General features: G+C 46.1%; 1 protein-coding gene across 2 annotated transcripts in view; it reads left to right on the top strand.

Annotated features, from left to right (window-relative positions):
• The first annotated feature begins 9,361 nt into the window (after positions 1-9,361).
• Positions 9,362-16,406, top strand: part of PID1 (phosphotyrosine interaction domain containing 1) — a 253,949-nt gene continuing 246,904 nt past the window's right edge. Inside the window, exon 1 of one of the 2 annotated variants that reach the window (XM_082631497.1) lies at positions 9,362-9,681. In XM_082631497.1, the coding sequence (XP_082487623.1) occupies positions 9,652-9,681 (30 nt within the window). In that variant the 5' untranslated portion in view covers positions 9,362-9,651. Of the gene's footprint in view, positions 9,682-9,725; positions 9,747-16,406 lie in introns of those variants that run through there. The other variant, XM_082631498.1, reaches the window with a different exon arrangement.

Genomic DNA, 16,406 nt, shown 5'->3' on the forward strand with positions numbered 1-16,406 from the left:
ATTTCTCTGGAAGCTTGTGTTGGTAACAGGTTGAAGGTAGCAACTACTGTCCAGCTTTCTGCATTTGCAAAAGATAGTCTCATTACCAAAGGATCTTGCTGCCATGGTGCATCCACTGTCCCAGGGGTCCGTGAGTAAGCCTGTGATACAGTGGGATTTTGATGATCTCTCAGGGCGATTAGACAACATTATCACTATTTCTCTCCTTATTCTAGAAGTGAGCACCAGGAAGATTCTCTTTTGTAACTTGAATCTATATGATTACAAGTACATGTAATCAAAAATATTCCCATTACAGAGCAGCCATCCCCCCAAAACTCCTACCAGCAATACTAACCTTTTGTTGGCTATTCCCTTTACTGCTTCCTTTAAAGACCTTGGAAATTCATGTTTTTCATTGTAATTAAATAACAGAGATGTTTCCTGTGATTAAAAAAAAAGCAAATAGTATGAATTGTTTTGAAAACATAAAATAGGACAGTGTTAGAGGCACATCATATAAAAATGTAAATCTCTGGAAGCTTCCAGAAATATTATCTGTGAAATATTGAATTGGGTCCTGGATACTGTGTGGTGAGGGAAAGGAGGGGGGCAGAAAGAGTTGTCTGTTCAGGAAAGGACTTGGTGATACCACCCCAGCAATAAGGGCTAATGCATATGCAGCAAGAGGAAATCAGTTTCATGGAATCCACATTTTTACCCTTTTGTAACTCCAAGGTTGTCTCACATCTCAGGTCAGATTCTCTGGGAGACAGACTCTGAAGCAGAGGTTTATTTGCAGGGGGTTTGCTGGGACGTTCTCTAGGGAGCCATGCCTGGAGGGGGTGGAAGCGGGACTGGGCCAAGGAAGATGCTGAACAGTGATGGGGTTGTAACAGAACCTTGGCTGAACCTGGAGGGAGCGATGGAGCTGGGATGGTTCTTCAGAGGCTCCCCCAACCCCCCACATAGAGATAGACCTTTGTATCCCTGCATCAACCGGTCATTGCCCGGGGACTGTCCCAGGGAGGGGCCACAGCCTTGGGCAAGTCAGCCTCCTTTGGCTGAGGGCAGAGTGGAGAGCAGGACCCAGCTGTGGAAGGAGTAATGTCGGGGATTCTGTGCACACAGCGTCCACTACCGACCTCCCCTATGAGGCTCAGCTCGACTTCCTTCCCAGTAAGTTCACTCCACTTGGGAATAGCACCTCCAGGTTTCTGATAGGTCTCTTGCCCTGGAGAAGCCACCAGAGAAAGGTTAGTGGGACCAAGTACAGCTGCGTCAATGCACCTGGAGTGAAGGCCCAGCTGATGCTCATCATTTCCCTCCACTACAACCTGTTCCAGATCCATTCATCCTGGGCTGGCCACTCAGCTGGGCTTAGAGGCTTATTGGTGAGATGACCGAGACCATCACACTTGCGGGAATCTCAGCTCCTGATCACCAAGTCCCTCTCAGGCCACCATTGCTGCATTTGTCTATTTACTCTTAAAACTGGGCAGAGGAGTTCTCAGAGACACCCTGAGACACATGGACACCAAGATTTATCCCTCTCTGTCCCCACCTGTAAGAGTAGCCTTAACTCCTCTTGATAATTCAGGTCAATTACTTCTGCAGCAGAGTAAATCCTGCCCTTGACTGCAGATTTCTGGGCATGTGGAATCAGAAGTAGTTGGGCAACAGCTATCATTTAAATTAAAAACAAAATTAAACTCTTTTGAGGTCTAATTTACATAGAATAAAATGCACATGTATTAAGTATACAGCTTGATGAGTTTTGACTCATCACTACCACAGATAGAATACTTCATGCCAGAAAGTTCCCTCATATCCATTTGATTTCAATTACTGTCCTCCCACCCCCAACTGGGAAACTACTGATTTTCTTTCTGTCATTATACGTCTACAGGTAAGGTTTGCCTTTTCTAGAACTTAATGTAAATGGAATATATAATGCATACTCTTTGGTGTCTGACTTCTTTTGCTCAGTAGAGCATTTTTAAGAGCCTCCATGTTGCTGCATGTTCTAGCGTGTTCTTTTTTGCTGCTGAGAAGTATCTCACTGTAAGGATAAACCATATGTTCAACCATTTACCTGCTGATTGATATTTGGTTGTTTTTAGTTTGGCTTATGATAAGTAAAGCTGCTGTAGACACTTGTGTACAAGTTTTTGTGTAGACATAGGTCTTCATTTTCTTGGGTATATGTCTAGAAGTGAAATTGCTGAGTCATACCATAAGCATGTATTCAACTTTATAAGAAACTGTAACACTGTTTTCTGAGATGGTTGCTCCATTTTATAATCCCAGCAGAAATGTTGGAGAGTCCCAGTGACTCCACTTTTTTTTCCCAGATTCTTAAGGTAGAAGCTTAGATAATTGATTCTACACATGTTTCCTTTCTAAATATAAGCCTTTAAGACTATATATTCCTCTCTTAAGGTTGCTTTAGCTGCATGCAACAATTTCGATAGGCTGATGTTCATTGTTCTTTAGTTAAAATATTTTAAAATGTCCTTTGTGATTTCGTCTTTGATCCGCACATAATTTAACAGTGTGTAGTGTAATTTCAAATATTTGTAGATTTTCCAGGCATTTCTCTGTTATTGATTTTCAAATTAATTCTGTTATGGCCAGAGAACATATTCTATATGATTTCAATTCTTTGAAAGTTACTGTGGCTTATGTTATGGAGCAGTATATGAGTATATGCTGTACCTATATGGGTGAATATTCACGTGCACTTAAAAAGAATGTATATTCTGCTTTTGTGGCATGCAGTGTCCTCTAAAAGTCAATTACATTAAAATAGTTACTTTGCAAAGCAGAGTTTAACACATCTTGAGCAAGGAGAGCAGCACTTCTCTTAGTTCAGAGGGGCCATGGAATCTGGGCATTCAAGATCTCCAAAGGCATCCATCAATCTGTGTTCTCATCTCAAGCCTCAGGGTCTCTCTCCCTCCCAATCAGAGTCCTGAACTTGGCACAGCACTTTCTGGAGTGGAGAATTCAATCTTCCTGGAGCTTTACTCCACATGTAACTCATTCCCGGGTCTGATCCTCAGCTTTCTCCACCATTTAGATGCAGGAAATGTGAGTCTCTTTACATGCCAGGAAGGAGGCACCTTGGCCATAATCACCAGCTGTATTTCTTTGTCTTTCTCCAATGCATCCGCAACACTCAGCAACAGCCATCTGATTCCGTAATCCTTGTAATTACTGTTTCCCTTAAAACACTCTAATGCCCGAGACACTGCATCCATCAGCACATTCCCTTCCATTTGTATCCCATTTCATTCACCCCCAGTTACAGTTTTAACAGCCCCCCAGTGACAGCGTCCAGAGATGATTGGTACTCTGTCTATTGTCATCCAGTGGGTGGTCTGGCTCCCAAATTCCCACTTTAGAGTTTGAAAGCAAACAGGTTTGGCCAAGAAGAGAGGTTGCATTGTGAGGCGGCTTCAAGCAAGGCTTTGGCTGATCCCACAGGAGATGCTGGGATGTTTTCCTGCAATTGTCTCCCGTTGAGGTCTGTGAACCCCACACTGGAAGTGGGCTGCCCATAGGGAGGGTATATATTGGGCAAGTTGGCTTCCTTTGGCTAAAGGCAATGCCGAGAGTGGGACTCAGCCGCGGGCCATTGGCTCACATTCCCAACCTTGGCCCACACTCCCCTCTGCTGAGGCCATAAACACAGTGATCCTGAGGGGGAGGATGGTACATCAGAACATCCACTACACCATTACCAACAAATCATTCCTGAATGTCGTCTACACTTCAGAGAGGTCATTGATGATTTCCTGCCCCTTTTCTTTTCCTCTTACAATATGACCAGTAAAAAAAGAACACAGAAAATAGAGCCATGGTTTCTGCAGCTCTACCTGCAATTTCACGTAGTTTGTTAAAGGTGAAGATTCAGTTTCCTCTTTACCTCACTCCCAGTTCTCCATCCACAGGACCACTGACTTGATCTCTACCACTCCCCAATGGTCTCTGAATCTCGGCAAGAAGGGTTGCCCTGTCCAACAGAGCAGGTTTTACTTGCAGAAGTGCACCTGGGCTTCAAGTTAGGCAAAGGCCAAGACAGATCCAGAAGTATCTTTCTTTTTGTGGATGTTCTTTTCTAGATAACCTAATTTCTACCAATTATGGCCGGCACATTTCCTATAGGTTTGAGGACAGTAATTCTTGGCTTCGATGATGGAAGTGGGAAGAAAGAGAGAGTGAAAAAAATGGAAGCAAAGAAAGATTGGTTTGGTGTGAAATCAGGTCAGGTGGAGAAGTGGTGAGGTGGGAAGATAGCAGAAGCTGTGGCTTCACACCAGTCCCCATAAGAGAGTATTGGGATCATATTGGTAATCAGTGAGTCAAGATGGAGGTACAGGGCAACGAAGACCCTTAGAAATCAGGCTACAAAGAACAAGAAGAGTACAGAGTTGCCCCTTTCTGGGCTAAATGTGGTGGAAACAGATCTGAGCACCATCCTCCATGCTGTTCTCAGCTTCCCCAGGCTCTAGTTGGAAAAGGAGCTGTATTTACTGATCTACAAAGATGGGCAGGATGTTTTTTATGAAGACAGTGTCTCAGAGAGAATGAGAAGGGCTATGAAAAAGCAGGTACCTTCATGTTCATTGCAAACTGTGTTAGAAAGAATCTACCTTGATCATAATATGGTTGGAGCACAGCCCAATTCCCATCTTCCTTTCAGAAGGACTTACTAGAAAAATTAGCAGGCATGGCTTGGCAGCATGGGTCACACAATCTGAGAGTAGGACAAGGGTGTGCACTAGGGAATTGGGAGAGCAAGAGTAAAACAAGCAAAAAAGGAAATAAGTCTTTATGTCAGACTATGAGGCTTCATGTTTGTGCCAACTCTGATAAATCAGGAAATACTGAGAAAGATGTAAGGTTTAGTAGGAGACTAACATGTATTAGTGATGCTTTCTGTATCAATTATCTACCCCACCTAACAAGTCACCCCAAAACTTAGGGCTTAAAAAAATACAACCATATTATTTTCTCATGGTTCTGTGGGTCAGCAATTCTGTGCTCAGCTGAGTGGTTCTTCTGCTGGCCTCACCTGGGTCACGCTTGTGGCTGCTGTCTTTGAGTGGTGTGACCGAGCTATCAGATCACTCATGTGCTGCCACTTTGGCTTGGCTTCCCTCTACAGGGTCATCATCTCAAAGAGGCTAGTCTGGGCTTCTTCCCGCCATGACCTCAGGTTCCAAGAGGGTGACAGGAGAAGCTGCAAGGTGTTTTGTGACCCAAGCTTGGAAATGCCACAATGTCACTTCTGATGCGTTGTATTGATCAAAGCAAGTCACACATCCAACACAGATGCAAAGGCTGCAGACAAATTCCATCTCATGAAGGGAGAAATGGGCAAGCCACACTGCAAAGGGCATGGCTTCTGAGAGGAGCAGAATGTTTGTGGCCACCTTTGAAAATAATCTGCCACTTTTCTAAGGCTGGTGAGGGTATGAGGAGGTCCTGAGTAGGAGAATGACAACACATGTCCTGGGTATTAAGTAGTCCTGCCCCATTTGCCTTTTAACCCAGTTTGCAAAGACAACTGTGAAGTTTTCCTTTTGAGGGAGGGAAAGGGTTATCTGAACACCCTTATAAATACCTATCACTACATAGGGACAAGAGCCATTGGCTCCATCACTATAGGGAGGTTTAATGAATTTTCTATATGGCTCATCTACAGCTGTTTTTGTGATTTTGAAATGAAATTAATGATACCAGAAGGGCTTTCCAATACTTGCTCTGCTAAACATGCGACCATAATAAATGTCACAGTCTGATTAAATTAAAAATGGAAATGAACTTTAATATGGTTTATCACTTTTATGTGAAAAACTAAATCAAATAATTGAAGTCCACAAACATTCCAAATGGAAATGATTGGACCACAGGAAACATAGGCCACTTTGTGAGAATTTGATCATTCTGTAATAGAAAAGTAATGGGATGAAAACTAAAGTTTTCTGCACACCTACTATGTGCCAGGCATGTTGCACACATTCACTCATTCATGGCCTCCAATAACTCTAAGTACTATGTAATATTATCACCCTTTTTACAGATGAGAAATCTGAGGCTCAGCTAGGTCAATGACTTGCCAAAAGCCCTCACCTAGTTCAAAGGCTGGGATTCAGCCTGTACCCTTATTGTCCTAGGTCCTTTCCCATATTTATTGAAATTGATACATATTTTATAAATGTATTAAAATTATGTACACTGAAGCTTAAACAAATCTATAATCATATCATAATCATTTTAAAGCTGCAATGCAGCTTCATAATTATCCTCTTTAATGGCTGCCTAATATTTTAATATTTCTGTGATATGCTGGACCATAATTTAATTCACCATTCTCCTGATGTAGACATCTAGGTTGCTTACCTTAAGACTCAGAATCATGAACTAGATTAAATTTGGCTTACAAAACTTTCTGGGGATGGTTGGAATTCTTTTTCTGGACAAAACGTTGTGTTTATAATTCACCTTGGCCTTGCCAATTTGTGTGTGTGTGTGTGTGTGTGTGTGGTCCTTTTCCTTGAAATGGTATTTATTAATAAGATTAGACCTGCTTAGATAATTACAGGAGATTAAGCACATGAAATTATGCACGTACTCATGTGCCTAATATTTCTACTCATTGCTCCAAAACAACTCCTGCTTATTTCAGCAGCTGTTCCTTGCTCAAAACAAACCTGTTTACACTTTCAGACTCACCAGGAGGTGGAGGTTGAGGTTGCCACGTCCCACAACGGGACTGGGAGCGATCAGGATGCACGTCCTGGCTCTGACCAGTAGATGTCTCTATTGCATTCACCCTCTATTACAGGTTCCTCCTGAATGGGAAGGCTTGGAAGCAAAACTGAAGGTGGGAGGGTTGTTCCTTTTGTCACCTTCTACCAGGCTCCACCTCCACTCTCATTTCCCCTGACGTAGTGTCCTGATTCCCGGCATAAAGGTAATGAAAACAGGAGTGTCCTTTGAGTTTAAACACTACTTTACCAAATATGTTTGCAACGTGGGACTAGTAACTGAAAGCAATCTCTACAGAGCTGAAGCCTTTTCTCCTTAAATAGCATCATACTCTGAACTAAAAGCTGTATTACTGAGTCATAACAATTAATTACACTTGGAGGTGGTGAGAAGACAGGATTTAACGCTCTAATGCAATTTGAATTTAGGCCGTTATCTCATCCCGCTGCTATTTAAAACAAAATCACTTTTCCACGGAAGCATCTGCAACCAAGGATGGTTTCAAAGCTCAAGTCGGAAGACATCCCTGGCAACTGAATAGTCCTGTTTTAGCTTCCTGAGAGGTTTAATATGCACATTTGGATTTTCTAGATTTTCGTAATGAAGTGCATCTCTTTTTGCTTTAGGATTTTATAAAAAGAGAATTAGGAGGCTGAGAAGGTCTATTATTGTCAGCAGGAATTTTCTAGGTGTGGGAAGTGTGCATGAAGAGTTATTGGAAAAGTAAAAATATCATCTCAAAACAGAGACCACATGACCAAGCATCTGAGATGTATTTCCATGTAGGGCTGACATACCAACCCCTCATCAGAAGGGATTTACTGGTAGGTCCAGAGCAGGTAGCAGGGACTGGGGAAGTAGCTGAGAAAGTCTTGGTGGTTTTCCGGCAGGAATGGGAGAGTCCCGTGGTCATCAGGGGAGATAGAGACCAGCCTCTCAGAAGCATCTCTGTGGCTTTGCTGGAGGCTCCTAGGGCATTGAGGGTCTGGACCTGCCTGGGTGGGTGGCACCAACCAGCAACTGTGTGGTGTGGAAGAAGCCATCCGGAGCCCTGGAAAAGAGCCCTGGATAGGCACTGCCACTATGTGACTCTCCTCTGGGTGACTCTGTGAATCTTGTGCTCCCCAAGCCTTGGGAGATGAGGGTTTCTGTCCCTTGGAGAGTTCTGGGAGGGTCTGGTGAGCTGAGTGCTCTGATATCTGGAAATCACTCTACCTGTGCATGACCATGGGCAGATCCTTCCAGACGTGGGGTGTTGATTTCAGTAGTGCCCGAGTAGCTCAGGACTCAGGCGGTGCACCTGCAGTGTGGTATGCCCTGGGGACCCTTCCCCCGCCAGTCCCCGCTGCTCCGTGGGCCCCATCTCTCAGGAGCCTTGGGCTCCCCACACAGATGGTGTGGTCCTCCCCCTCTATCTGTTCCTTCTGTCCCTGAGCGTTTCCCACCACTTCTCCTCCCACCCTCTTCATCAGCCTCCAGAATCAGCTTAGCCTCCCCATCCTGCCAAGCTCTCCCAGCCTCCAGCCCCAGAACGTTGCCCTTTTCCCACGGCAGAGCAGTTAGAGGAGCAGGGTAAGAGCCCCAGCCTCCAAGTCATCTCGAAGCCACTCACTGGCTGTGTGACTTGAATGGTCACCTAGATTCCGCAAGCCTCATTTGTGTCATCCAAATGATGGGAATGTTCATACTCACCTTGGCCAGCTGTCAAGAGGGTGGGAGGAGCTGGGCTTCTTTAGGAAAGATAATTATTTCACAGTGGCCCACACCACCCTCCATGCCTGGGAGCCCAGGGTGGCCCTTGGCTTATCTTTGGGTTCACAGAGCTTCCTGAGGCACCTGGCAGATCTCAGGGTGGATGGAGGGTGGGGGATCTTGTGCTACCTTCCTCACCCAGGTGTAGGAGCCCCAGTCTTCTGCCCCGCATGTCATCTCTCACCTGGTCCATCTTTCCCTCCTACCCCAGACATCCCTGGGCCCCCCTCAAAGAAGCTCTCCTCTCCCTTTCTTCACCCATCACCCCTGTTTTATTTTCTTGCCAAGATGTCTCACCACCTGACCTAGCGCCCTTTCAGGTGTTTCCTCTGTCACTGACTGTCTCCCCCAAGTAGAATGAAGCTCAGGAGACGAGGAACATTCTCTTGTCTTCTGTTCTGTGCCACTGTATGCTCAGAATCCAGCACAGGGGCTGGAGCCTAATAGATGCTCAGTTAACTCCAGTGGAAGGAATGAATGGAATTCCGTGGCCCAGCACAGTGCCCCCGTCAAGACCCAGGCGATTCGGAGATCCCTGTTGACAGGAAGACTGAGACCCCAGAGAGGGCTATGGGCTCTGGCTTCAGGAAGCCCCCCCTCTCCAGGCTCTTCCCTCGCCCAGACCCCATTCCACCCGGGGCTCCCCCGGGGAGCAGGGCCGCCGGTTCTGGCCTCCGCACACTCCCCTCGCCGGGATTCGGGGTCCCCCGCGGCCGGGATGCGGGTTCCCGGGCGGGCGGGGGCCGGCCCCGGGCATGCTCAGAGCGCGCAGGTCCGGGCGGCGGCGGCGGGGGAGGAGGAGGGAGCGGCCGCCGCCGCCGCCGCCGCCGCCGCCGCCGCCGTCGCCGTGCGCTCGTGGGCCCGGGCGGAGCTGCGCAGTCCTCTCGCAGCTGCGCCAGGACAGGCGGCTCGCGGCCGTGCCCACAAGTTGCCGGCAGCCGAGCGCCGCGCCGCCTCCCCCCGCTCGCAGCCCCCCAGCGCCCACCCCGCGGCGGTCGCCGGCCCCTGGAAGCACATCCCGCGGACGCCCACCCCAGATGTGAAGCGGCACCGCAGCCCCTCGCCCCCCAGCCCCTCGCCCCCCGGCGCCATCGACAGAGTCTCGCCAGCGTCTCCTCTGCCAGACCCCGCCGCTGGAAGATGTGGCAGCCGGCCACGGAGCGCCTGCAGGTAAGGGGCACCGGGTGACCGGGGGCCAGCCTGGAGGAGAAGGTGCTCGCACCGGAGGAGCAGAGGTAGCGCGTCTGACCACTGCCAAGGATTTGCCCAAAGCGATCGTGTGTGAACGCAAGGATTAGAACCTGATGCTGTCGGCTTAACCCAGCGCCGGGCACCTGGCCGGGGTGAGGGGGGTGATGAAATTGACGAACGCATTGCTTCGGGCGGCGCAACTTTTGCCTTGGGGGTTAGTTGCCTATAGGTATATATAACGTTGGACTTTATGACCAGCAATTTTAGAATGCATTCCACTGACACAATTTACTGGTCTGGGGTTAGGAATTTTGCATCCAGATTTTTTTTTTTCCTTTTTGTCTCCAGGAAAGACAGAACAAATGATTTGAGAAAGCATTCGTTTGCCAATATAATTTGGAAATATCAAGCTTGGTTTGGCTTGGTCATGGTATGCTGCTTATTCTATTTTATTTTCTCCTATTTGTTGGAGCTCTCCCTTCGTCTCCCCTGAACCCAAGCTCCCCTACATATTTGAAAATCAAAAGTTAAATTCAGCCAGGAATAGTTATGCCCTGGGTCATCCCGTGAAAAGTTTTTCATTGCTGTCTACTGAAATGCCAAACTGCTTTTACTTTGGATTCTGAAGCCAGGGAGATGGGAAGGCGGTCAAAGTGAGAAAGAGGGGCGTTTTCAGAGAGGAGCTCATTCAGTGACACTCGGGACCCCGAAATCACCCTGACTGCAAGGTTTGATTGACTGGCTTCGCTGGAAAATGTTCTCAGGAGGATGGGCAGCTACTCTGCCAGATAAAATCCACTGAATCCTGCAGTTAAACTTTTGGCAGGCTTAGAGCCACACTGTTTCATAGTAAACTTTGAAGAAGTGTTTAAGTGGTAAAATACAGCACCGTTGGAAGCTGAATGCATCTGAAGACTTCGGTCAGTGGAGGCCAGGAGCCTTCACTGGCTTTGGAGGTTTCTCAATGAAAATTCAAAGGGCCAAACACAGACTGTCTCTCAGATGCTAGGAGAGTCTAACCTTTGCCTGTGAGTTCTCATACTGAGGATTAACCTGCAGAGGGCATTGCTTTTAGCAGAAATAGATGCCTCACAACCCCTTTCCAAGCCTTCCTGGGCCTGCAGTCTGGGGGGAGTGGTTCACAGTAAGAGCTTGAGACACCAGGCCCATCCCCTAGGGTCTCAAACGGACTGAACAAGAAAAGAGATCTTTAGCCTTGAAGATAGGGAGGTGGGTGACCAGCCTCCTAACTCTCTCCTCTTATTAAGAGAGTCAATATTGGGCTCTGAATGATTGGCCAAAGGTGATGTAAATGTATTTCAGCACTGGCATCAGTTACCAGTTTTACGTGTGCATTTTTCCTTCAGTTCAGGGTGGTGAATTTATTTTAAAGGAAGGAGTGACTGAGCAGGGGTGGAGGGCTTCCCATCCAAGTGAGGAGAGAAGCTCTTGGAGGTCCTTAGAGAGGTGAGGTCAGAATTCCTGGGGATGGCTTTTATGGCCTGGGGATCCGTGCCTCTGCAGAGTTTGTAGATTTTTGTCTCTTGAAGTTATTTCTACCGGTCTGTTTCATGTAGGGACTCCTGTGTGCTCCACAGCACGTGACCCTTGGCAGGAGCTAGCTCTGGCTTGCGTTCCGCATGGCGATCGTTCCTCGCTAGAAATGTCCTGGCTCTTCTGTGAAATGTACACATGTGCATTTGGCATGAGCCTGGTGTATTACAGTGTGCATTTGCAATGCATTTGTTTCATTTTGAAGTGTCAGATTGAAAGAGCAGGCGTTTTTGGCTTTTGAAAGCTCAAGTAAACATGCCTAGTCACTGACTAAGATCAAGTCACCATTGGAAGATACTTATAGACACAGGGCTTAACTTCCTGCTGCCCTAATTTAAATTAGCAGCCAGACCTGGTTCTCTTTTAAAAGTATATCTCAAGCCTTGCAATTATAAAAGTGAGCCACATGGAGGAAAATCTTCGTATTCATGGCTCCTTCCCTAATAGCAGCTTGGCTCTTCTTTACAACACGATTTGTATGTTTTTATTTTTTGCTTCTGGGGAAGGGAGCTGTTGAGGGTGACGTGGTGAGTGAGTTGCTTGTAATGATACTTTGTTTACATTCCTTGTGGTTATTTTTGTCACTTGGGCTCTGTTTCCCGTCTGCGATTTTTTCTCCCCTTTTTTGCCCTCAAGGCACCACTGTATAGGAACATTGGTTTCCGATTCCTCAGTGAATGGGATGCTTCACGTGCCCAGATGTTGTGGCCATGGAAATGCAATGGAAAGCGTGTTCGATGGGGAAATAATGATGAATCCCAGTCTGTAAGAGAGTCAAAGCCCCACCCTCCTTACACAGATCTGTTTAACTTTCTCATACCACCTCATTGGTTTTTTTCCACATTCATTTTTAATGCAAACATTCTAACTTAGATGAGCTTGAGTGAAGAGAATGCTTCAAGGAAGTGTTCCCAGAGCTTCCTAACAGGACTAAGGAGTCAATTTCTTGTACAAATACCTAGAAACAAAAGAGGTGAGGGAAGAAAAGGACATCTTTCCTTAACTGACTTTATTAGGTCCTCTTAGATGATGCCGTTCAAAAGGTCTGTGGCCCAGGGAGGGAGTGTGGTTGAACTTTGTTTAGGCTAGACAGTCATCCTCTAACTAATGTGAGTCCAGTATCCCGCTCTCTTGCTCAGGAAATGGCACCTTTGGTCAGGGTGGATTACTGTTATCAAACCCCACTTCTTTGCCAAACGAACGAATGCTGATATTGTCCGATCTGAGGCTTTGCTGTTTGACCCAGATCCGGTGCAGGCAAAGTGACCTGTTGCCCCAAGCAGGGCTGAGCTGGGGAATTTCTCATTCAGTCACACAGACTGGGGCAAGTTCACCTCCTCCCCTGAATGGACATATATACACTACCAAACGTAAAATAGATAGCTAGTGGGAAGCAGCCTCATAGCACAGGGAGATCAGTTCGGTGATTTGTGACCACCTAGAGGGGTGGGACAGGGAGGGTGGGAGGGAGACGCAAGAGGGAGGAGATATGGGGATATATGTATATGTATAGCTGATTCACTTTGTTATAAAGCAGAAACTAACACACCATTGTAAAGCAATTATACTCCAATAAAGATGTAAAAAAAAAAAAAGACGCATAAAAAAAAACACAAAACTTTGGTTACATCCCACTCGAGCCCTCCCTGGGAGCTTCTGCCATTCAAAATATAGTAGGATCAAAGGGGATGTGAAGATTTAAATTACCATCCCAGCTTTTAAAATGGAATAAATATGAATTCTTCCCTTTTTACCTTCTCCTTTGCACAGCAGACTTTTTTCCTTAGAGGGACTCGGGAGAGTTATAGATTTTTTAAGAAGCAGATTTGAAACAGGCTTTTTTTCAGAAAAGTGAAAGGGGACTTTCCAGTAAAAAAGGCTAAGTGTTGGTTTTTCAAAATAGAGATGAGATTACTTCTGGCCTCGATATTTTACAATTTTCATGGGTTGCCTGATTGTCTTCATTGTTGGGCCGGGCAGAGGCGTTAGAAGTGACAGACTCATCCACTCAGGAGTGTGGGCTCAGCCATGAGGAGCGTGCGTTTCCCCAGAGCGTCTGTCTTCAGGGTGCTACCAGATACATTTTTTGGAACCCTGGAAAGGTGGAGAGCAGGAGAAAGATGACTGGAGACTGAGTTTGGAACAAAGGAGATCAATGCATCCTTGCCTGTCGTGTAGTCATTACAAGGACGGAATAGATAGTGGTAGTGGTAGTAGAAAGGTATGGAAGAAAGTTCTAGCAAATTCTAATTGTGGAGTAGATCTGTGTGTGACCGTCTTCTCATGAGGCATTCTATAAAGGTCCTAGTAATTTGCCTGTTTTTCCTGAAATTAAAATGTCTTCATGGCAGATCCAGAAAATACAGAACTTTTATCAATAAAGCTGGCTTTTGGCTTCTCAGCCTGGACCGTGTTTCCCCCTCACCATTTTTTTTTTTTTTCTTTCATTCACATTTTGGTCAATGGCTGTACCTTAGAACCTCCAAGAGGGTGAAATGAAGAAGGGTAAGGAGGAAACCAGATCCTGAAGAACCTTTCTTTTAGTTTCTTGTTAAATGTTTGGCTGATAAAAAAAGGTTTACATTTGTGACTAAATACTATTGGGTTGGCCAAAGAGTTCATTGGGTTTTAAGTAAAAATAAAAGACATTTTTCATTTTCACCAAGAACCTTCTCGAACAACGTATTCATTGACCGAACAAACTTTTTGGCCTAACCAATATTTGGAGATTTGAGGAGGTATGAGCACTTCTTCCCCAGGATCATCTTGCCCTTTCTCTGCCTTGTCATATCGGGCAGCTCTTGCCTTGGCCTGGAGCGTCGATCGTTCGTGACTTATTTCTCTATCATTACCCACTTCCGCTTTTCCCCTGAGAAGAGAGATGGAAGAACCTTCTAAAAGATCAGCTGGAGACCATTAGACTGGGCCCATCAGGCAGAGAGAAAACCTGGGCAAATCTGTCATTTTTCCTGGCAGACCAGATTGACAGGAGGAAAACAGAGAGAGGCAGATCATGACAATGCCAGCTTTTATGGAGCACACGCTGTGTGTGTGGCACGACGCTAAGGGGTTTTATTTGAATTATCTAGCTCATTTACTTTCCATAACCGCGTTTATCCCCATGTTATAGATAAAGAAACTGAAAGGCAGAGAGTTTAAATGATCTGGCCAGGGTTGGGCAGCCAGACATGAACTGAGCTGGAATTCGAAGCAGGAGGTTTGCTCCGGATCTCCATCACCGCTTTCCTGTTATTTAGAAGGATGAGACCGCAGGATGGTGCACCCATGTGGGTGCTGTTGTCATTAATAAATAGAATGGCAACAGTGGTGGCCTCATCGGCGCTGAGAGGCTACTTTCATATCTCTTGTTGAAGCCGTGTGGTTGCCTGCGTGGACCAAGGGCTACCCTCTTTTTGGTGGCCCAAATCTCTGGGGGAAGTAAACTGCTGTGTCGTCCTCAAGCTGAAATTCCCAAGTGCCATTTAAGAGTCTCTTAAGCTGGAGCACGTGGCATTTATCCAAACTAGAGACCTTGAAACTGCAATAAAGACTGATCACGTCTGCAGTTGCTCCCCATTTAGGCCAAAAATAGGAGGAAGGGAGGGAGGAGGTCGGAGAGTTCGAGAGCGATTGCTTAGAAATGAGCAATAGCTGCTCTTACAGACACACAGGTTTCTCACTAAATCGATCCTACGTTTTGCTGTTCTTTTCAGCCCTCATAGTTGAGCAAGCACAAAGCATTGGGCCTTATCCTTCCTAAAGAAAACTTGGACTTGTCATTAATTTGAGGTTTCGCAGAAGTAAAATGCTATCTTATATCATTGGGTCTTTCCTGGAGTTTTGACAAACTAGAGACCTTAAAAGCTGTCAATAACCCTGATCACTTCTGCAGTCGTTCCCCATTTAGACCAAAACTGGGGGGGAAGGGAGGTCGGAGGTCGGAGAGTTCAAAATCTCTACTAAGTGACTTGCAAAATGCTAGTCTTGGGAAAAAAAAACTCTCCGTCCCTTGGTTACCCATTGCCTAATGTTGACTGTCCTGGGTTATCTTGGAGCATTAGGCAACGTTTTGCATTTTGTTTGATGTTCCAGATTATCTCTCTCTTCCCGCCTTCTCTCCCATTCCACCGTATGAATTTGTCCCGTAAATTGGATCCTGGAGCAGCTGACACTGGACAGCCCCACGGCTATTGGCCATCAGGCTCCCTTGCACAGGGCTATTTTGACTGCTCGAATTAGCTGCAGTTTAGGGACTTGTTAGTGGTCAGCAAATAAAACCAGTCCAGAAGCACTCAATGGCTGCAGTGTGCTTTGCTCAGCCACCTTGGGGCACAAATCTAAACGGAGGCTTTATCTAAGGAGAGCAAGAAGAAATATTTGAGATATTTGTCCAAAGGCCTCCTTAGAGTCTCGTGGAATTCGTTACTATCATTTTATGTTAACTGAAAAAAAAAAAAGGTTGTGATCCTAATTTAGCTGCTTTCCAGTGATAAAGCATCAGAATATTCACCAGGTCCAAACCCCCAGGGCGAGAACTGGAATAGGATGGTGTCAAGGATAAAGCACAGACTTGCTTTGTGCCTTTGGCATATTTCAATGCTACCAGGGTCACAGTAGGCTCTCTCACTTAGTACTGATGCCACTTGGTATTTGCCGAGGTATTCCTTCCCATTAAGACAGCCCAGGCCTCCTCCTCCCCTCATGTGTTGTGACTGAGGTCTTAATTTGATAAGGGAGGTTTCAGTAGTGAGAAAAATACCACCTCCTTCTCTTCTTTGAAGCCTATGTATTAGTTGGGTCTTTTATTACTTGCACCCTTGGCTTTCCTAACTGACATGGCTACAAAGGGACCAAGAGTCAGATTCAGAGCCTGTCTCTATGTCTTACTCATTGTTATGGGTTGAGCTGTTCCCCCCACTCCCCCCCCACCCCACCCCCACCCCCCGCGACACAGATATGTCGAAATCCTAACCCTGGGACCTGTGAGTGTAGCCTTATTTGGAAATCGGGTCTGTGCAGATGTAATTGAGTGAAGCCGATGTCATACTGGATTAGGGTGAGCCCTAAACTCAATGACTAATGTCCTTATAAGGAGAGATTTGAAGACACAGAGGAAACACGAGGAAGAGGGCCATGCGAAGACGGAGACA

This window comes from Mesoplodon mirus (genome assembly GCF_964341445.2).
Source record: "Mesoplodon mirus genome assembly, chromosome: 8".
NCBI lineage: Eukaryota > Metazoa > Chordata > Mammalia > Artiodactyla > Ziphiidae > Mesoplodon > Mesoplodon mirus.